The sequence below is a fragment of the Gossypium hirsutum genome, chromosome A12 (genome assembly GCF_007990345.1).
Source record: "Gossypium hirsutum isolate 1008001.06 chromosome A12, Gossypium_hirsutum_v2.1, whole genome shotgun sequence".
NCBI lineage: Eukaryota > Viridiplantae > Streptophyta > Magnoliopsida > Malvales > Malvaceae > Gossypium > Gossypium hirsutum.
Window position 1 is genome coordinate 96,925,379 of NC_053435.1, and position 22,565 is coordinate 96,947,943.

A 22,565-nucleotide genomic window follows, 5' to 3' on the forward strand; every position below is an offset into this window, starting at 1 on the left:
CAGTAAAGCAAGAAATCTTGAATGAGAGTCGCACTGAATCAAAGGAAAAGATACCCGAGTTCTACCAAAGGACAGGTTTTGGTATTTTGATGTTTAATATTCATGCTTTCCAAGGAAAATCAACTCATATTGCGAGAAATGAGTTGAGCCTCAAGACACGTTGAGGTATTTTTAAATTTTTTAAAAAAATCAACTCATATTGCGAGAAGTGAGTTGAGCCTCGGGGCACGCCGAGGTATTTTTAGTTTATGTTTTAAATTGACTCATATTGCGAGATGTGAGTTAAGCCTTTTAATTTTTGTTTTTCAAAATCAACTCATATTGCGAGAAGTGAGTTGAGCCTCGGGGCACGCCGAGGTATTTTTAGTTTATGTTTTAAATTGACTCATATTGCGAGAGGTGAGTTAAGCCTTTTAATTTTTGTTTTTCAAAATCAACTCATATTGCGAGAAATGAGTTGAGCCTCAAGACACGTTGAGGTATTTTTAAATTTTTAAAAAAAATCAACTCATATTGCGAGAAGTGAGTTGAGCCTCGGGGCACGCCGAGGTATGTTTAGTTTATGTTTTAAATTGACTCATGTTGCGAGAGGTGAGTTAAGCCTTTTAATTTTTGTTTTTCAAAATCAACTCATATTGCGAGAAATGAGTTGAGCCTCAAGACACGTTGAGGTATTTTTAAATTTTAAAAAAAAAATCAACTCATATTGTGAGAAATGAGTTGAGCCTCGGGGCACGCTGAGGTATTTTTAGTTTATGTTTTAAATTGACTCATATTGCGAGAGGTGAGTTAAGCCTTTTAATTTTTGTTTTTCAAAAATCAACTCATATTGCAAGAGGTGAGTTGAGCCTCGGCTCACATGCTGAGGTATTTTCAATTTATGTTTTTTTCAATCTATGCTTTTCAAAAATCAACTTATATTGCGAGAGGTGAGTTGAGCCTCAAGGCACGCTGAGGTATTTTCAATTTCTGCTTTACTAATTCTACTTTTCAAATCAACTCATATTGCAAGAGGTGAGTTGAGTCTCAGGCCACACGCTGAGGTCTTTTCAAATTCTGTTTTTAATTTCTGTTTTTTTTAATTTCTGTGTTTCAAAAAAAAATCAACTCATATTGCAAGAGGTGAGTTGAGCCTCAGGGCACGCTGAGGTATTTTCAATTTCTACTTTTCAATTTCTGTTTTTCAAAAATCAACTCATATTGCGAGAGGTGAGTTGAGCCTTTTAATTTCTATTTTTCAAAAACCAACTCATATTGCGAGAGGTGAGTTGAGCCTTTTTCTATTTTTCAAAAAATCAACTCATATTGCGAGAGGTGAGTTGAGCCTTTTGCAAATTCTGTTTTCAAAAATCAACTCATATTGCGAGAAGTGAGTTGAGCCTTGGCTCACGTGCTGAGCTATTTTCAATTTCTATTTTTAATGTCTAGTTTTAAAGAGTCAATTCATATTGCGAGAAATGAGTTGAGCTCAGGATCACATGCCGAGTAAAGAATAAAGATTGGACAATTGAACAAAATTTAGTGCTTTTAAGTCTTTGCACTATCCTTGTTTCACAATGATGAGCAAAGAGGGGCAGTTGTAAGCACTAAATTTTTGTCCGACTAGAATTTGTGTTTAATTTTCAAAATTTCAAAAAAAAAATTTAAAAATAAAAATTGCATTTTGACCCCTAAACTTTTCCTAAATTTCATTTTGACCCTTAAACTTTCTTTAAATTTCACTTAGACCCCTAAACTTTCATTAAATTTCATTTTAATCCTAAATTTTCTAAAAGTTACATTTAGCCCCAGAAGTTTTGCTGCATTTGTGATTTGGTCCTTCAGACAGGTTACGTGATTTGGGGCACCCACTTCCCAGATTTTTAGGCCACAAACATGGGTGGCTGCTCCTTCTTCACCTACCACCTGCAAAAAGGAAGCAAATATCAACTATAAAATGGGTTTAAAACCCCAAAATCAAACCCACACCCACGAAAAAAAATCAAAAAAAACTTGCAAAAAGAGAGATTTTTTCGAAGGAAAAAGAAGAAAAGAGAAGAAAAGAGAAAGAGGAGAAGAAAAGAAAGAGTACCGGCGTCGGAGGAGGTAGCGGCGGCACAAGCGGTGGTGGAGGCTAGACTTTGAAGAAGAAGAAGGAAGAAGAAGGAAAAAGAAAAGAGGAAGAAGAAAGAAAGAAAAAAGAAAAAGAAAAGAAATAATAAAAAATATTATAACAGTCGGGTCAACCCGACCCAACCCACCTACGACCCGATCCGACCCAGCAGCCCAAGAAAAAACAACAAAAACAAAAAAAAAAGAAACAAGCCCCAAAAAAAACCAAAGCAAAAAAAAAAACAGCAATAAAGAAGAAGAAAGAAGCAGAAAAAAGAAGAAGAAAGAAGCAGCCCAAATGCAGGCCCAGCGCAGCAGCAGGCCCAGCAGGCCCCCAGGCCCAGCGCAGTAGCAGACCACCCACACCAGTAGGGCAGGCCCAAGCCAGCAGCCCAACCGGCCAGCCCAGCAAAAAAAAAAGAAAAAAAGAGAGAAAAAGAAAAAAGAAAAAACAAGAAAAAAGAGGTTCAATTCGTGTAACCCGTTCGACGAAGCTCGTGTTTCGGTAGCTTTTCAGTAATTTCGTTTATTTTATTTTAATGCTCGTATTTTTATGTTATTTCGTTTTAATATTATTAGCATTTTATGCATATTTATATTTATATTTTTAATTTAATTTGATTTTTATTTTATTTTATTTTAAATAATTTTAATAAATAAGGCAACGAATCGATTTAACATAAAATCGTTGATTTCATCGCTATGTTGGGTGAATATCACCGGTTTGCGTTAAACTCGATACGCCATTTTAAAAATAAAAAAATATTCAAAAAAATTGTAATTTCAATAATCCTCGTGCTTTTAAAAATTCTCATGTTTCAAAAATCTTCGTGTTTCAAAATTCTAGTGTTTCAAAAATTTTCTTGTTTTCAGAAAAAATTTTCGTGTTTTATAAATTTCCGTATTTTCAAAAAAATCATGTCTTTCAAAAATTTTCGTGTTTTCAAAAAAAATGACCGTGTTTCAAAAATTTCCGTGTTAAAAAAAAATCTTCGTATTTTCAAAAAATTTTCGTGTTTCAAAAATCTTCGTGTTTTCAAAAATTTCGGTGTTTCAAAGATTTTCGTGTTTTCAAAAACTCCGGTGATTTTAAAAAAAATCGTTTTCTAAAAAATTTCCGTGTTTCAAAAATTTTCGTGTTTTAAAAATTTTCGTGTTTTAAAAATTCTCGTATTTTAAATTTTTTTAAGAAAAAAATTGTGTTTCAAAAAATGTCTTGTTTTAAAAATTCTCGTGTTTCAAAAAATGTCGTGTTTTAAAAATTTTCGTGTTTCTGAAATTTCCGTGTTTAAAAATTCTCGTGTTTTAAAAAAAAAACTTTCATTTTTTAAAAAAAAATTTTCGTGCTTCAAAATTCTCGTGTCTTAAAAAAAGTTTTCATATTTCAATCGGATCACGACTAAATATTAAATGGAACTCGTATTTTTGAAAATTAAGACAACATGCGTTTAACGAGATACCAATTTTGGGCGTTGCGAGGGTGCTAATACCTTCCTCGCGCGTAACCGACTCCCGAACTCTAATTTTCTCTGGATTTTCACGTAGACCTAAAATTACCTCTTTTTTAGAAAAGTTTAAAAATAAATTTTTCTTCTAAAAAGAGAATTTATTAGGTGTCCGATCACACCTATGAAAAAAGATCGGTGGCGACTCCCTTTTCAAATAGATCGAGATTCTGTTTTTAAATTTTCAATATTTATTTCGATTAGCGCCCGTGCCCAATTTTTAGGTCGCTACAATATTAAAAAAATGTTTCCTAACAAATTGAAAATAAATTAAAAAATTATTTAATACTAAGATAGTTACAACTTAACAAGCAAATATCTCTAAAATAGTAACAGAATTAACAAGAAAATAAAGAGTTATACAATATCTAAATAATAATAGCAATATAATAGCAAAATGACACTAAAACAGTGACAAAAAGAGTTATTACATGGTACTTTAGTCTTTTTATTCTAAAAAAAAATACAGATGGAGGGATTTAGTATTTTTAATATGATGTATTCATGTGTTTAAATTTCGTTTTACTTGTAATTTAATCTAAATTTTTTTTATTTTTATATCGTACATATTTAATGTGTCATTATTAATGAGTTTCAAGCCATACATTTTATTATTTATTGTATGTTAATTTTAAATACAAATTTATGTTCAAAATACATGGTTTCACACACAGGTGTGTGTGATACAGTTTATTATTAATAATGTTGTTGATTGAGCTAGTGTCGTAAACTAATTTAACACCAACTTAAAATTGTTGTATTCATTTAAGATTTTTAATTTGATGTAGACATGCCCATAGACTAGGACAAAATTTTAAGCTCATTTTATAGGCCTCAAGCTTGGCTTGAAAAATGAATCTAAAATTTTGTTCAAACTCGACTCAAATAAAAATACTAAAACTCAAACTCAGTCCAATCCACCCATATTAAAATTTTACAAAATTACTGAGTGAATTTTTTATAGTGTGCAAGATTAAGGCTACAAAAATCGTTGGATTGTTTAAATTGTAGTTAGTGCCTGCATTAAGATTTTTTAAGAGATTCAAGTTTGTGTAAGACCCATTAAATTACTTTAGTTATGGTTTGTTTGTTGTGTTTACTTTTGTTATGACAATCGGGACAATGTTCCTTATAACATCATTAGAATAGTTTTCATAGCATACTTATACAACTTTTTAATACTATTAATTTATTCAATTATTACTAGGAACGATATATTAATATCATTTTTAAATATTGTATGTTCTTGCAATAATATTAAACACTAAAAAAATTCATTAATGATAAATTAAATATATCAATATTATTGTTAATTTTATTTTTATTTTTAATAAAATATAAGTATTTGTATATCTTTTTAATAAAAAGGAAGGTTGAAATTGGTGGACGTCATCCATGACGTCACAATCGGGTCCAATCCATAGTCAAAAATCCAAATACAAGACCTAAAAGGCGTTTGTCCTTATCATTCCATTCTTTAAATCAAAATGATTTTATTCCCACACAAAATATACTCTAATGATGGACACTTTTGTTTAGTACTCATATATTCATTGCATCTCAACTGTGTCCATCATATCCCACATAGCTTTTTAGTAACTTACTCTAAAAGAAAAAGGAGTTTTTACTTTGTTTTAAGTTTTAACGTATCAAATGATTTTTTTAAAAAAAATAGTTTTTTTGTAAATTCAAGGTTTATAGTTGCTCTTTTTAACAATATTTTCTATAAAGTTTAAATTTATATTTTCTCCTTAAACCAATAAAACACCACACTTATTTATATTTTTGTCAAATTTTAATAATTTATTTTGTAAAATATTTTGATTAAAGAATAATTATTTTTTTATTATACGCAAACCCGAAACAAATAAAATAATTTAAATTATGGCACACCAAAAATCTATGTAAAAATCTATTTACAAATATTTTATATTAAAGGTAAGTGATACTATGGTTGAAATGTTAAAATTAAAAGTTTGTTTACCTTTTTAAAGAGTATTCACTGGAGATTAATCATTGCTACTTATGGTGAATGTCTAGTTCCGACAAAAAAATTAAAATTTTAAAACTCATGTGCCTCAAGTTCAAATTGCAAAATATTTTTTTGTATTAATATTTCTTATTTTGTATATAAAAATTATTTTAATAAATTTTTAATTAAGTTGGTGCCCGATTGGCTCGTCACACTAGCTCAGTCAAAAGTTTAATTTAAGTATAGGCTAAAATGTAAATTTGTTATTCATTCATCTCTATCTATACTATATTTAAATCTGATTAAATTAGAATTAAGAGTCAATAAAAAATTATACTATATTTAAATCTGATTAAATTAGAATTAAGAGTCAATAAAAAATTAACTCAATTGATAAAGCACTAAAAATCCATTGTTTTTACTTATAATAAAAGAAATTATTATAATTGTGTTTTTGTTTTTTATATTTTTATGTAAAATCTATAAAAATCAATATAATTTAGAAAAATACTTAAAGTGATATTTGAACTAAAGACATCATAATCTCTAAAATCCAAGCTTATCATTTTAACTAAAACCTCATTTATTTTTTCACTCAGATCGTATGTGTCATCTCTATAAATTTAGTGTCGTAAGTTAAATGACAACAACTTCATGACTCAATTGATAAAAACAACTCATACTTTGTGAATCACATAGCGATATATGTAAAGGTAATTATGCCATTTGATATTAATTTATTTTTTAAATATGGCTAAATGTGGAATTTAGCATTTATACTTTTATTTTTAGGAATTTAGTCTCTTTACTTTTCAGATTTTAAAATTCAGGTCCAATTGTTAACCTTGTTGCTTTTCTTTTATTAAATTTGTTTGTACGACCATTTGAAATAATAAAAAAATTTACTCATTTGGTGGCAACGTAACTAAAAAATAATGTTGTAATGAATCTGAATTTAACAAAATAATTTTAACTATGCTAACGATTGGACTTGAATTTTGAAATCTAAAAAGTAAAGAGATTAAATTTCTAAAAATAAAGTACAGGGACTAAATTTTAAATTTATAAAAAATAGACACTTTCACATATTTTAACCTAAAAACATTATCCATTTAATGTAAAAAAAATTCACAAATTAGCTATTGAAAAACTATCTCGGTTGAAAAATTAAATTATTTTTTGAAATTTGTTGTCAGGGCAGGATGATATAAGTTTTAATGTATTGAATTGCGTTTGTTCTCTTATTTAAAGGTCAGAGAGGGGTTACTGATAGTTTTAAATAGACTTATCCAAGGGTCAAGTAGCCCACTTGGCTTGACCCGACTTGAGCTAGGTTTAGACAATAATTTTTGTATTTTAGGTTAATTTGGCTTAACCTGAATTTAATTTAAATAATAATTTTTTAAAATTTAAATTTAATTATAAAATATATAAGATATCAATTAAAAATATTTTTTAATATTTTATTATTTATGAATAGTAATATCAACTTTTTGAGCAGGTTGGGCCAGGTAAAAAACGAGCATAAACATGAAAATTTTTTAAAATTATTTTAACCGGATCCATGAAAAGCTTTAGTTCTAAGTATTCTATCAATAAAAATTAATTATTAAGGTGTAATGATAAATTTATATTTATTCTAATCAACAAAATAAAATGTAATGACAAATTCTTTTCAAATAGAATATAGTTGTAAATTTGCGACTTAACCCAATAAAAAAAATAAGATGGATTCTTCTTGGAAAAAAATCTGTCTGATAATATAAAATAATTTTTACACATGATATCGACAACAAAAATATATCAACTAATTTATACTGTTTTATTTGTGTTGAGTTAATTATTTGTTACTATCAAAATATTAAGTAAGAATTTAAAGATTGTCGAAACTATTTTTTTGAAAACAACAGTTTACTTTGGTTTTGAAAACGAAAACGAACATGGAGTCGCCACCAATCCTTTTTGATGAGGTGTGATCGGATCACCTCGTGATCGTTTTAATAAAATGTTTGATTTACTAAAACAACGGTTTTGGTCTACGAAATTCGAGAAAACGGGCTCGGGAGTTAGTTACGTGCGAGGAAGGATTAGCACCCTCGTAACGCCCAAAATTGATACTTAATTGATTAATTAATGTCTTGATGTCGAAAGTAGAAAACTCGAAAGGAATTTAAAATACAATCCCTCTTTTTATTAATGTTAATTAAACAAAAATGCTTGGATAAATCGAAGCGGATGCTAAAGACTTTCTTGTCCCGAAGTAATAAAATGCTACCATCCAGTACATTAGGACACGACATTTTAAATCTTCGAGAATAAGCTTGTCTTTTAATTTTCAAAACTCATGCATTTTAATTTTAAAAGGATATTCGGTCATTTGGGTCAAACGAGAAAAATCGAAGCCTAGTACATTAGGACACGATCTCTCGAATTTCTAAATATGGAATTTGCCCTACTTTGAAAATTTCTCTTTTTAATTAATTATCAAACGTGAGTTTAAAACGACGTAGGCTTATTTGAAATATAATACAAAGACAACCGATTATATTTAAACATTGTGCATGGGGTAATAATAATGCAATAATATAAAACAATTATACGAGTCGAGTATATATGATAAATAAATGAACGTTATGATAATACTAATATACTATATTAAAATCTGTACTGTTTTATGATTAATTTTCTTGTTGGGGGTTTCAAACGAAGGGCAGGGGTGATCTATGTTAAATGTTATTACCAAGAAAGAGGCAGCTATAGCAAATCCCAAGGTTTTGTAGCTGCAGAAGAAAGTATCGCAGTGGAAAGCTCCGACCAGGGTTCCAAAATTTGTAGTGCCATTAAAAACATTAATCATAGTTGTAGCTGTAAGTAGTGAGGTAGATCAACAAGTTGGCTAAAGTACCAATGGCTCCCAGTTTCTCAAAGGTTTCATTCCCTGCCATGAATCATACACCTCAAAAAACCAAGGCAAAAAAATCAAAACCAAACAAGCTTTTGTTCCAAAGTTACCTATAATAAATGACATAGCTTTCCATCCTCTGTAGTTGATTTTAGGCTCATCATCTGTTGCGACAATAGCTTTCTCCTTCTTCTCCATTGCTTCTTTGTCGCTCTTGTTCATTCTGTCATCCATCTTTTTCCACTGTTTGCTAAACAAGATGCTACTATCTCATTTATAACATTAATTGCATCTGAGACCTTTAGTGTGAACATAGCTCAGTTGAATGATTTAGAGAGGCAAACAAGTGGTGGTCTCCAAAACTTTACTGGTCACATTGTTCTTGCTTCTGATCGGCAACGCAAAAGACCCACCATACCAAAATTTCCTACCTCGATGTGATAGATATCAGGGATATATTCATATTACACAAAAATTTTGATAGAATTAGATGTAACATTACGTCATTTTTAAGTATACGGACACTAATAATTGGATTTATTTATTCAACATTAATTACTCTGTACATATATAAATTAACTAAATGTTCATTGTAACAACCATTACAACAAAAATAAATAATATAAAAAAATAAGAGCAGAAAATAATCAAACACAATCAATCTTTGTTAATGCACTGAATGATTTTATTCAACAATTATTTAGATCATCTATTAGCTTAATCCCAATTTACCATTACACAAAAAAATAATTGCAGCATAATATTGACCCCAATTATCACAAGTCACTCACTCAAATATCTCACAATACGACTGATAAACTTCTCCAAATAATTCCTAAAAGAGTGTAACAAAATAACCATAAGAAAATACAGTGAAGTTGTCGACAAAAACACTCCACAAGTTGCTCTCAACACCAGAAAGAAAAAAAAGCTCGTAATAGAAGAACTCAAGAAAGTGAAGATCTTTCAGCTCTCTCTCTTGTGATTTACCAGGAGAGAATAAAGCCTATTTATACGCTATTATATTAGCAAGACAAACTTGTCTTGAAATTGTATTTTAACCTGACTCATAAAGAGCTCTAATTCTAAGTATTCTATCCATAAAAATTAATTATTAAGGTGTAATGATAAATTTATATTTATTCTAATCAACAAAATAAAATGTAATAAATTTTTTTTTCAAATATCATATAATTGTAAAATTGCAGCTTAACCCAATAAAAAAAAAGGATGGATTCTTCTTGGAAAATAAACTGTCTGATAAATATGAAACAATTTTTACAGATGATATCGACAACAAAAAAAATCAACTAATTTATATCGTGTTGGGTTAATTATTTATTTGTATCAAATTATTCAGTAAGAATTTGGAGATTAAAATATGTTTCAAGTATCTATACATTATGTACATTTGGATTTTAGTCTCTTTTATTTTTAAGAATTTACTCTTATTTTTGAATTTAAAATTTTAAGTCTAATTGTTATCGTTATAAAATTCTTCTATTAAATCTACTAGAATGGCATTTTAAATTTAAAAAGAAAAATACATTCATTTGGTAGTCATGTAATAATAAAAATAAGGTTGAAAATATTGATTAGAATTTTTTCCTTATAAACACCCGTTCGAACTTGTATTGAAAAAATAATTTTTTTGTTGTAGTGTTTTAAAGAAAAAATATTGTCAACGTTTTAATTGAAATAATTAATTATTTAGATTAACTAATGATATTATAAAATAAAGGAACTAAAATATATAAAAATTAAAGCATGTAGATTAAATATCAAGTTTCAATAGAATATAAGAATTAAAACTAAAATTTGACCATTATCTTATAATGTAAAAAATAAAAATAAAGGCAAACTAAAAAAAAATTAAGTTTTTAATTCTAACATTCAAAATATATATTCAATGTAATATTTTAATAAAAAATTAACATAAGTATTCAAATTATATATATAAAAAAATGTTAGGTCCTTTTTCCATATATATTTTTGCTTTAATCATTTGAACAATCAAAGGAATGTAAGGAGCTGTATAAGGACAAGTACTTTAAAACTAAACATCATAACAAGAATAGTATGAGGATCAAGAATTTTGGCTTCTCATTTATCCTTTTTATTTTTCTTGTTTCGTAGGAACATGTCAATAGAATATGAATTAGATGCAACATCAAAATCTCTTGAAATTATCCTGTTTCTCTTCAGTCCTACAACTGCATATTCTTGTTGGATCTTATAATCTAAAGCTAAAGAAATAAAGGGTTTTCATCTAAGCTAGCTACCTATACATCATCTATATATGAATACAATTCAACATAAGACTAAGGTTTATCTAACTGTTGTTTCTCGCCATTAACGTGAAGTTCAAGCTCAGGGGTGTTGTCGCTGTTTCCTTTGTACTTATACCAACTTGCGCATAACAAAAAGTAGCCCAAGTTTAAGATTCCTAGGCCAGCAATTATGTAATAGTAGTAATCCAATCTTCCCTTATTCAGATCCTCCTTTAACCAGTTTCCGGTGGCTGTGCGGTTTGTTGTTCGATGAATTATAAAGATCAGCAAGCTACTGAAATAATTTGAACCTGCCAACCCACAGTAGAATAGAGACCCTCCGATGCTTTTCATGTTTTCAGGGAACTGCTTGTAGTAGAATTCAATGAGGCCAATGGATGCAAACGCTTCCGTCAGTCCACCAAGTATGAATTGAGGGATTAAAATCGAGGCTGACATTGACGAAATGGCACCTTTCCTTGGCACAACTCCTAGGGTCGGTTTCGTCAGAGCTATGCTTCTTCGGTGCTGTTCTACCATCCCAGACACAAGCATGGTGAATATGGAGACAAACATCCCAATACCGATCCTCTGTAGGATTGTAATGCCCCCTTCTTTTGCTCTGATTTTTCGAAGGAATGGGACGATAGCTCGATCGTATACGGGTATGAAAATGGTCAGGCTAAGCATCATGAAGACAACATAGGATGCAGCTGGGATCTTAAAGTTGCTATTTCCGAGGCGTCTATCAGATTGAACGGCTTGGAACACGGCATAGGTATGCAGTTGAACAAGGGTAACACAATACATGATTTGTGATGCCCATATAGGAAGCACTCTAAACAGGCATTTCACTTCTTCTACTTGCTGCAAGCTGCACAGTCTCCATGGATCCGCTGGTGATCCATCACCCTTTATTTCATCTTGGGGTGTCACAATAGCTGCTTTGTCCAAGAATCTGAATATACAAAAAAAAAAACTAACTTAAGCCAATTCTCAACATGTTCTTTTCCCCTCTTGTTTTAGCTACATTACTTGTTCTCGAGGCATGCATTGGATATACTTAAAGAAAACTGATAAGTGGGAGCAGATAGTGTGCTGACCTGAATTGGTCGGTATAGGGAAGCTTGGAGTTGATAGACTTGGGAGGAAAATACTTGAAAAGGGAGAGCCAAGGCTGCTCCACAGGTTTTAATTTCCTTTTCTTGATAGCTACCACTATTACTTGTGCTACACTGGTCATTGGACTACCAGTAGCTTTAACTTTGACATATATTTTGGAACCAACAAAATACACCACACAAGCTATAAACATGAGAGTTGCAGGAATCCCAAGGCCAATAGCCCAACTCACGTTTGATTGAATGTAGACGATGAGGGTTAAGGATACCATCTGCGCAAAAGTGAAGGTAAAGAAGTACCAATTGAAGAAGCTGTCGATTCCTCTCTTTCCAGCTTCTGTTTTTGGATTGAATTGGTCCACCCCAAATGCCAAGTTACATGGCCGAACGCCCCCAGCTCCCACAATCATTAACCCCAAACCCATTAGTAGAAATGCCAGTTGCCCTGTTGTTGGCCCTTCGCATTCCCCACTCTCTTTTGCTGCACACCGGTGAGGATGCAACTCTGGGATGGCTGCTGTTAGTTGTATTGCTAGCAATCCCTTCATAAACAAAAAAGTAGAGAAAAAAAGCCAAAAGATTATATCAAAATCTGTACTGTAGCGCAAAATTGGTAAGTTTGGTTTGGTCAATGTCCTGTTATGGTTCAGCTTTAGATCTATACTTTTTTATGATTAATTTCCTTGTTGGGGGTTTTCAAATGAAGGGCAGGAGGTGATCTATGTTAAATGTTAATTACCAAGAAAGAGGCAGCTGTAGCAAATCCCAAGGTTTTGTAGCGGCCAAAGTAAGTATCGCAGAGGAAAGCTCCGACCAGGGTTCCAAAATTTGTAGTGCCATTGAAGACATTAATCATAGTTGCAGCTGTAATACTCTTTAAGTTGAAGACGGTAGTGAGGTAGATCAACAAGTTGGCTAAGGTACCAATGGCTCCCAGTTTCTCAAAGGTTTCATTCCCTGCCATGAATCATGCACCTCAAAAAACTAAGGCAAAAAAAATCAAAACCAAACAAGCTTTTGTTCCAAAGTTACCTATAATAAATGGCATGGCTTTCCATCCTCTGTAGTTGATTTCAGGCTCATCATTTGTTGCGACGGTAGCTTTCTCCTCCTTCTCCATGGCTTCTTTGTCACTCTTGTTCATTCTGTCATCCATCTTTTTCCACTGTTTGCTAAACAACATGCTAGTATCTCATTTATAACATTAATTGCATGTATGAGACCTTTAGTGTGAACATAGCTCAGCTGAATGATTTAGAGAGGCAAACAGCTTCTACCTTTCTTTACTAAAAATTAATTATCTTCTCAAACGGAATTTGGATGACGTTCCTGTTTGTTTTTTTCGAAAATAGACTCATTAAGGATTTTAAGCATATAAACTATAATCCATAATTATTTTTGTACAATTTTTAATGATTTTCCCAAATCAAAACAGGGGATTCCAAAATCATTCTGACTCTATCTCACAAAAATTAAAATATCTCATAAAATAAGATTCTTTTGTTTACACCGTTTCTTCTATGTAAAACTAGACTCAATAAGCTTTAATTTCATATTTTATTCAGCCTCTAAGTCGATTTCCACAATTTTTGGTGATTTTTCAAAGTTGGACTACTACTACTGTCCAAAACTGTTTTAGTGAAAAATGTTGATAACTAAGTTTATAACACCTTCACTCCTTTCAATTAAACCCTATACATGCCATATAAACCTTAAAATGCACAATAAAATTTACCAAAGTAATCTGGATAGTGTGCCTTGATGTGTTGATCCGATCCACAGATTTCACGTCAATCTACAAAGAACATTTAACACACAGGAGTAAGCTTATAAAAGTTTAGTAAGTTCATAGGCATAGAAAATAATTCTTACCAAAAATCTTATAATAATTATACAATATATAATTTCACCAATTCTTCCTGTCAATCACAAAATCAATGACAAATTTCACTTCATTGAGCTCAATATCAATAAATAATCAATTTCAATCTCTTGGGTCCATTTATCGCTTATTTTTCTTAATCAATTTTAGGAACAGTTACAGAATTGAGTACTTCGTTTTCACAATGCCATAGTATAACTATGGTCTTGCACATAATCATATATCATACACCGAAGCCATAGCCCAGCCATGGTCTTACACGGATCACATATCACACTGATGCCATATCCCAAATATGGTCTTACATAGAAGCACATATCACATTGATGCTATATCCCAGATATGGTATTATACGGAAGCACATAATCACATCACACTGATGCCATAGTCCAGTTATGGTCTTATACGGAAGCACATATCACACTGATGCCATAGCCCAGCTATGGTCTTATACGGAAATCACATATCATATGTTGCAATGGTCCAATCATGGTCTTTACCGTCAATTCATCTTAGTCACTGAACGAAAGTACTCAAATCCGTCGTTCCACCTGGGCAATTTGTACTTTTACTCAAACATTATTTTACAATTATCACAATTTAATAGCATTCATATGCAATAATATACCATAGCATTAATGAAATTTTTATAACAAAACATTGAATTTAGCCATATGAACTTACCTGGGCAAATTCGCAAAAGTCGTACAAGTTCAGGGACTAATCTGCTATTTTCTCTTTTTCACGATTTACTTCGGGTTCTTGATCTATAATTGTAAAATCATTCATTTATTAGCATTTATTTCAGTTTTACTCTACTTCACAGTTTTTACCCTTTAATTCTTAAAATTACACTTTTTCTCTAAATTTTTACAGTTTTTAAAATGTAGTCCCTGATCAATTTAACCTTCAATTAAACTTATCTTTCTCAATTAACACTTATTTCATCATTATAAGCTACTACACAACCTTTGAAAATCATAATTTCAGCACCAAACCTTAATTTATAATTTTTTACAATTAGGTCCTAAAATCATTTTTATTAAAATCACTTAATAAAATCATCATTTAATGAAATTAAAGCTTTAAATCCGTGTAAATTCATCATAAACATACAACACTCATTCAAGGTAACTTTTAAAGTCACTCATAAAATTAAAAGCTAATGAGTTCAATAAGTGGACCTAATTGTAAAAGTCACAAAAACATAAAATTACTAAGAAAAAGTAAAAATTGAACTCAAATGGTGCAAAAATACGAAAAACCAGCATAGGAGACCTGCTATGGAGTTTTTGGCTGAGAAAAGATGAAGAAATGGCTAGATTTTTCAATTACATCATTTTTAACTACTAACTTTTATTCTATTTCCAATTTTGCCCCTTGTTCACATTGTTTTCTTGTTTATTTCATACCCAAACCGTCCAGTCATTATCCTTTGGGTATAATTACTCTTTAAATCCCTCTTTTTAAATACTTAAGCTATTTACTCACAATTTAACAAATTTTGCACTATTTTCAATTTAGTTCTTTTTAATTAATTGACTATCCAAACGTTAAAATTTTCTAACAAAACTTTAATACTAACTCAATGACACTCCATAAATATTTATAAAAATATTTATGGCTCAGCTTATGAATTTGAGGTCTCGATACCTCGTTTTAGACCCAATTTACTTATTAAATTCTTCTTCTTCTTTTTTAAATCACAAAATTCACTAATTGAAAAATTCTTCTAAATTCACACTTGACCCATAATTATTAATTTATTAAATTTTCAAACTTACTTGTTAGATTTAGTGATCCCAAATCACTGTTTCTGACACCACTAAAAATTAGGCTGTTACAAATATGCTACATTCAAATGAACCGAACTCAACTCTATTTAAGGCCTAAGTCAATGACCCAAATAGAGAAACAATCTTGTTAAAACATGACATAGAATAAACAACAATAATTTTCCTAACGATAATGTTAATTTACGAAAATGAAACTAAAATTAAAATTTTATAGATACAATTATGAAAAATCAAAGTTTATGTGTCATATTACAGATAAAATAAAAGTGAATATATGATTTTAAAATTTACCCCCCCCAATATTAATTAAATTAAACTCTGAGATTTTCTATTCCGACTTCTCTACTGCTTTTTCACCAGATGGCCTTGAGAGGAAAAGACAAACATATTCAATTTCAATGGCCTTTTTTCAACTTAAAAGTCTAAACCAATTTGTATTTCTCTAGTGGTTTGAGTTGCACTAATCATCGAAATAATGACAAATATTGAATGTTTTATTCGTTTTATTGGAGTATAAAAGATTGGAAAAATGCAGAAACTGGCTATCTAGATATCTGGAAGTTGGATGAGTGGTTTCAAGAGTTTTTCAATGTTTCTTTCCTAAGTGTTTGTAAGCTACTTTTTCCTAAGAGTTTTTCAATGTTGGACCACTTGGACAAAGTGTCCCCTTACTTTATTTTGCATTTATTTTTTCTCTTGTTTGTTTATTTTCATCCTATCCACTCCTATCGAAGCGGTGGGATTCAAAATCCATATGGTTTGGTCATCTCTACCAAAATTTCAGTATGATAAATGTATGAGAAGGAAAGTGGTCCCCTGTTGAAGACTGAATCACTGTCATCTCTTTACTTTCTATCTCATTGGGGTTACAAAAGTTTACCTCTCTGATATTTCAAAGACTGGTTTTAATATTCATCCAATTATGAATATTTCTTGTTAGTTATTTAATTATGAAATATTATAAAATAATTATTTTATTTTATTTTATTTTTTGTCACTTAATTATATTGAATACAGGATTAAAATGCAATCCGGGTTTTATCTTCCTAACATGCTTATATAAATAAATTTTATACAATTTATTGCTATATGACCTTATTCATCACATATAAAACATTTACATATTTGTTTTTTTAGATTTTTTAGAAATTTTTTCCTTTTTATTATTATAACCAGTATATTTTTTATTTCCTGGTTTCTATCTAACTAGTTTATATCTTCTATTTTTCTTTCTATATTTTTTATAAGTTTTAGGACGTATTGATTTACATCCAAATTCTCATTCATTTTCTAGAATTTTAGTACAATGTTTATCACTTAATTTATTTTTAACTTTTGTTTCAAAAAAAAAAATTATTTTTAACTTGTTTAGAAGCTTTAGATTGTAAGTAATGTAAAGTTATTATTTCTTTAGCAAAATTTATCCTATTTCCTATAGAATCTATATTTTCTGATTCTACTCCAGCCTTTTAACTATATTTTTCTAGATAATTTACATATTTTTGTATGCAAATTTCATCCCATGGTAGTGGTAATTTATGAAAATATTGATTTTTCCAAAATTTTATGTTTTCATTTTTTAGTTTTTGAAATTCATGAAGAAATTTTTTAGAAAATTCTTTTAAATACCTAATATTACATAATTTAATCTTAGATAATATATAACTAGATATACTATCCTAATCTTTTTTATCAAAATAGCCACAAAATTCTATTTTTAGAATAAAAGTTAATCCTTTAAAAGATCTTTAGGAGTTCGTATCTGATTAATTAACTGACTTTTTTTGTTGTTTTCCTTTTTAAAATTCCTCCTTGGGCCACATTTCATATTCTGATATTGAAATATTAGTTAAGTCTAAATATATTCCTCCTTAGGCCACATTTCTTTTATTTAAATCATCAATCCTATGTGGTATAGGTTGACTAGATGACTCTCTTGGATATTCAATTTTAATTTCATTAGTAGCTATATTTTCGATTTGGTTACCAAAAATTCTAGCTGTATTTTCAATTTTTTCAAAATCTTTATTTAAAGCTATCAGATAATCATCTTTTTGAATATCTAACTCTATATTTCTTTTTCCATAAGGATCTGTTTCTTCAGTATCCATTGGTTCTGGAATTTCTATATTTTCTTCCTCATCTGTTGAAGTGTTTTCTTCATTAGATTTATAACTAGTAACCTTTAAATCTTCTTGATTATCATAATTACTAGAACTACTACTATTTGTAGTATCATAATTTAACATATAATGATAGTTAAATAAAGTAAATAAGTCTTTATGTTTTTCATAATGTTGTTCTATTAATTTTAAATATTCTACTCTTTCATTTTTATCTGTACTTTTAGTAAATTTAAATTTCCAATGTTCTATAAGTTCTTTATAAGATTGGAAATCATATTTTTGTTGACAAGTATATTTTCTTTTTTGTTTTTCAAGGTTTTTACATGATTCTTCTGAAGAAGTGTCTTCTTCCTTAGATAAAGTTAATATTATGTTACTATTGCCATAATATAAAGGACCTAAATCCATTTCTTGTTCTATAGATTTGTTAATAAGAACCTGATCTAATTTATTATTTATAGTAGATAATACTTCTTTAGATTCGTTGTTCAAATCTAATTCAGTTACCTCTCTTAAATTATTTTAATTGTGAAATTATTAAAATATTCTTATTTTAAGAGGTAATTAATATTATTAAAAATATATTTTTATCTTTTCATATTTTTATATAATTTTTAAATAAAATAATTGAAAAATATTATTTAAGAATTGAATATAAGAATAACAAGTTCATATTAATAATCATTTTATTAATATAAAATATTTTGGTTGATCGAGAATGTGATAAAAACTTTAAATGTTTATAGTGCGTTTCCCTTGTTTAGTCAGTGTTGCTCATCCCCACCTCGACTTTTCCTTTTTCTATTTTCTCATAATTTTCTCTCATTTATTTTGTTCTTATCTAGTCGCACAATTCAAGGTTGTGAAGTCTCATAACTTCTGCACATAATTTCCTATTTTTGAACTAAAAAGTTATTGCTCTAAATTCAAAAATGTAACTGGATTCCGTTTGTTTTGCCAACTAAATGGTTTATGTGACTTAATTTCTAAGTAAAAAAGTAATTTTATTTTCTTTAAAATAAAAATAAAACAATTAAATTAAATTGAGGTCAGGTCAGGTCAGATTGAGTTAGGCTTGTTATTAAAATTTTAATTTGAGACAGATTTTTCTTAAGAATTAGAGTGGGATTGAGCTCAGGGCAGATTAGTAAAGCTTCAGGTCGAGAATGGGGTGGGCAAAAATTCGCCCCACCTTGCCTTGTTTCCATTAGACCTATTTATGGGTTGGGTCGGGTTTGAGGTCAGGTTTTATTAAAATTTTAGACTCGTTTGATAGGCTTAGACTCGGCCCAGATAAAAATACTAAAACTTGAGTCTTGCTCAGCCTGCCCAAATTAATTTTTTATATATTTTTAAAAAAATATATAATACATCAAAAATACTAAAAATATTAAAATAAATATTTCTCAACAAATTAAAAATAAATTAAAAAAATATTTATACTTAAATAACATTAAGATAGATGTAACTTAACAAGCAAATGCCTATAAAATAGTAACAAAATTAACAATAAAACAAGAGTTATACAATATTCAAATAATAACAACAATATAGTAGGAATATAATAGTGAAACGATAACAAAACAGTGAGAAAACAACAAAAAATAGTATAATTCAGGCCGAGTCGAGCTGGGCCGGGCCAAAAAGCCTTATTCGAGGCCCAACCTATTTTTAAAACTCCAAATCCATACATCTCTCTCAAACCAGTAGCAATCACTGCTTAAGAACAAATTTTCACTATTCCTACTCTTATACATACAAGTTGCTTATCATTTCAATAGCTGAGAATCTCATGCAAAAGCCTTATACTTACAGTCTCATTGTTTAGTTACCTAATACATATTTACTTATTTAGTACTTAACGTACAGAGCTGAAATACTTACATTGATGCTAAGTAACTACTTGTAACACCCCTAACCTGTATCTATCGTCGGAACCGGGTTATGGAGCATTATCGGAATTTACAGATTAAACAGACAGAAATTTCAAACATTTCATAGCATATAATATTCAAGTCTAAAACTAATTAAAATCATATAAATTGTCCCTTATTCGAGCCCTCGAGCCCAAAATAAGGGTTAGAAACAAGTCGGGACTAATTCGGAAACTCAGAAAATTTTTCCGAATACATTAAAAATTTTCAAATCTATAGGGTTCACAAGGCCGTGTGGCCAGGCCGTGTGAGTCACACGGCCAAGAGGCACGCTTGTGTCTTAGATCGTATGGGCATTCGAAATAGGGACACATGACCTTGTCCTAGCCCGTGTCTGTGCCGGTGTAACTCTCTGACTTGGGTCACACGCCAAGCCACACGCCCGTGTGCTTGCCGTGTGTCTCACACAACCGAGTCACACCCCCGTGTGTCTGGCCGTGTGACCTAAAAGGTGCCTTAAATAACAAATTTACCATTTTCTACATGCTCGAGCATTAAACAACCTAATAACCATTCGTTTAACCTGTTCAAAATACGATCAAACACATTCAAAACATGCCAAAACAATGATCCTAGGTGTCTAACCAATGTACCCTCATTGGTATCACATTTACATTATTAAAGCATCATTCAAATCTAAATTATAAACAAACCAAATTCAATCCATTTTGCCTAGTTCATAAGCACTTAAACACCTAAATTCACATGCACGTATTTAGATTTGGTTCAATTTACCATGCCATAATATGGCTTCAAAAACAAACACATGTTTATATATATACCAAACCAATATTAAACTTATAACCTCATTTACAATCAATCCACCAAAAAACTATTATTTAGACACCCTAGGTACATGCCAACACAAAAAATAAATATCACCACATTTGAGTTTGGGATCGTTATTGGATGCTAAATCGACGATCAAAAGCGAAGTACCTAATCTGCATACAGAAAACAAAACCGTATGCTAAGTAAAACTCAGAGATATTTCTATAATCCGAATATTAAAGACAAGATAATATAATATACACATATTAATTATAAGCACAATTGAATATTTAAAACCACATTTATTCATACAATAGCATTAGCCATTCAATACTCAAATCATAAATACATCATTTTATATCATACTCAATTCCCATCACTTGCAATATAATAGCTTTTCACAATTTGATCCACATATCATTTAAACAATAACATTAGCCATTCCATATCCAATTCATGAGTACATAATTCATGTATCTCATTTTCATGTTTCAATTCACTATCCCACTTTCAATTCATATACAATATCATCCAATACCAATCATAGTACTGTTTTATTTAATTACCCTGATTAACACGACTCGCACTTGGACGGATACACGGATCTAACCAACACACCATTTTGGCACCCAGTGCCTCATCAGATAATCCGAAGTAATATGCACCCAGCGCTATATAAATTTGACACCCAGTGTCTCATCGGTTAAACCGAAGTAAATTGACACCCACTGTCTCATCGGTTAAACCGAAGTAAATTGACACTTAGTGTCTCATCCACTTGAGGTCGAAGAAATTCCTGAACTTTTCTTATCCTATGACATGCCATTTATATCCGACTCAACTTGATACAATTAATAGGGTTCCAATTCACTTTTCAAATACAACCAATATCCAATTATCATATTTGTACATATATATTCATAATATATATTTATATATATATCAATTCAATCCAATTCAATCAACTTTAAATCAATTCAATAGTCAAAGTGCCAAATACTCACCTTAACCACTTTCTATATAGATTAAATCAAAATACAACAATTAGCAATTAGGTTCGGATTATAGAAACACAAACCAGGAATTCCGAGCTATTCGACGTCAATTTTATCCTTCCTTTTCTTAATTGAGGATTTCGGTACTACATTAGCTACAGAATTAAAACAATTAAAATTCATCAATATAACATAACTCAATTTCGTATTGAATATTTAAATTTTGACTCAATATTTGCTTAAATTTCAATTTAGTCCTTAAACCGGGACTAACTTTATTCTTCACATTTAATTCTATATTTTCATACAAATTCTACTTTAAACTAAATTTAACTCCCTATTTTCACTTAAATCTCTAAATTTCTAATTTTTTTCATAATTTAGTCTCTATTACTCAAAATTTACAATTTATTCTACAATTTAATCATTTTTCATTTCTAGCTTAAAAATCTATCAATTTAATCCCTAATACTAAAATTATTCAACATTAACAACCTTTAAAAACTCAATCAATGCTAAAATTTCAACATGGGTCGGGTAATACTTAAGTCGAGATTTCAAAAACATAAAAATTACAAGAAGAAGGACTAAATTGACTAACTAATTAACTTTGTAATTTTAAAACCCCTAAGGCTGTGCGTCTGCTTCTTTTCTTCTTTCCCTTTTTCGTCCTTTCTAATTTGTTTTTGCTTTTGTCTTTTATTACTTTTCTTTTACTTATTTGTTTCATTTTAATTATATAATATATATACTTACGATAACCTATTATAATATATTTATATATTTTAACTTCAATATTATAATATATATTAAATAAATTTACACATGTAAGTTACTAATATCGTCCACTTAATAGAATAAGGTATAATTTCTTCTTTAGTCCCTTTAATTATTCTTTAATCTATAATTCAACTTTCACCTTATATGCAATTTAGTTCTTAAACTTAATTACTTTTAATTCAAGAAAGTTCACTTAACCGAAACGTAATTAATTACACAACTAGGTACGTAAATATTTATTAAAAATATTTACTAGTCCGATTTACGGGAATGGAGTCCCGGGAACACACTTCTTTTTTTTTCAATTTGGTTCTTTTTAATTAATTAACTATCGAAACGTTAAAATTTCTTAACGAAACTTTAATACTACCTTAATGACACTCCGTAAATATTTTTATAAATATTTACGACTCAGTTTAT

General features: G+C 29.7%; 1 protein-coding gene and 2 long non-coding RNA genes across 3 annotated transcripts; 1 reads left to right on the forward strand and 2 right to left on the reverse strand.

The window, feature by feature from the left end:
- Window positions 1-8,205: 8,205 nt before the first annotated feature.
- Window positions 8,206-9,469, reverse strand: LOC121211017 (uncharacterized). The gene is made up of 2 exons (XR_005906388.1): window positions 8,581-9,469; window positions 8,206-8,506 (listed from the first exon to the last, which is right to left on the reverse strand). It is a non-coding gene; the product is annotated as an uncharacterized lncRNA (long non-coding RNA).
- Window positions 9,470-10,550: 1,081 nt separating this feature from the next.
- LOC107939854 (protein NRT1/ PTR FAMILY 2.11) lies at window positions 10,551-13,537 on the reverse strand. The gene is made up of 4 exons (XM_016873234.2): window positions 12,894-13,537; window positions 12,601-12,818; window positions 11,844-12,403; window positions 10,551-11,698 (listed from the first exon to the last, which is right to left on the reverse strand). The coding sequence occupies exons 1-4, from the start codon at window positions 13,042-13,044 to the stop codon at window positions 10,792-10,794; spliced, it is 1,836 nt and encodes a 611-aa protein (XP_016728723.1). The 5' UTR covers window positions 13,045-13,537; the 3' UTR covers window positions 10,551-10,791.
- Window positions 11,968-12,918, forward strand: LOC121211018 (uncharacterized). Its single transcript, XR_005906389.1, has 2 exons — window positions 11,968-12,474; window positions 12,568-12,918. It is a non-coding gene; the product is annotated as an uncharacterized lncRNA (long non-coding RNA).
- Window positions 13,538-22,565: the final 9,028 nt, after the last annotated feature.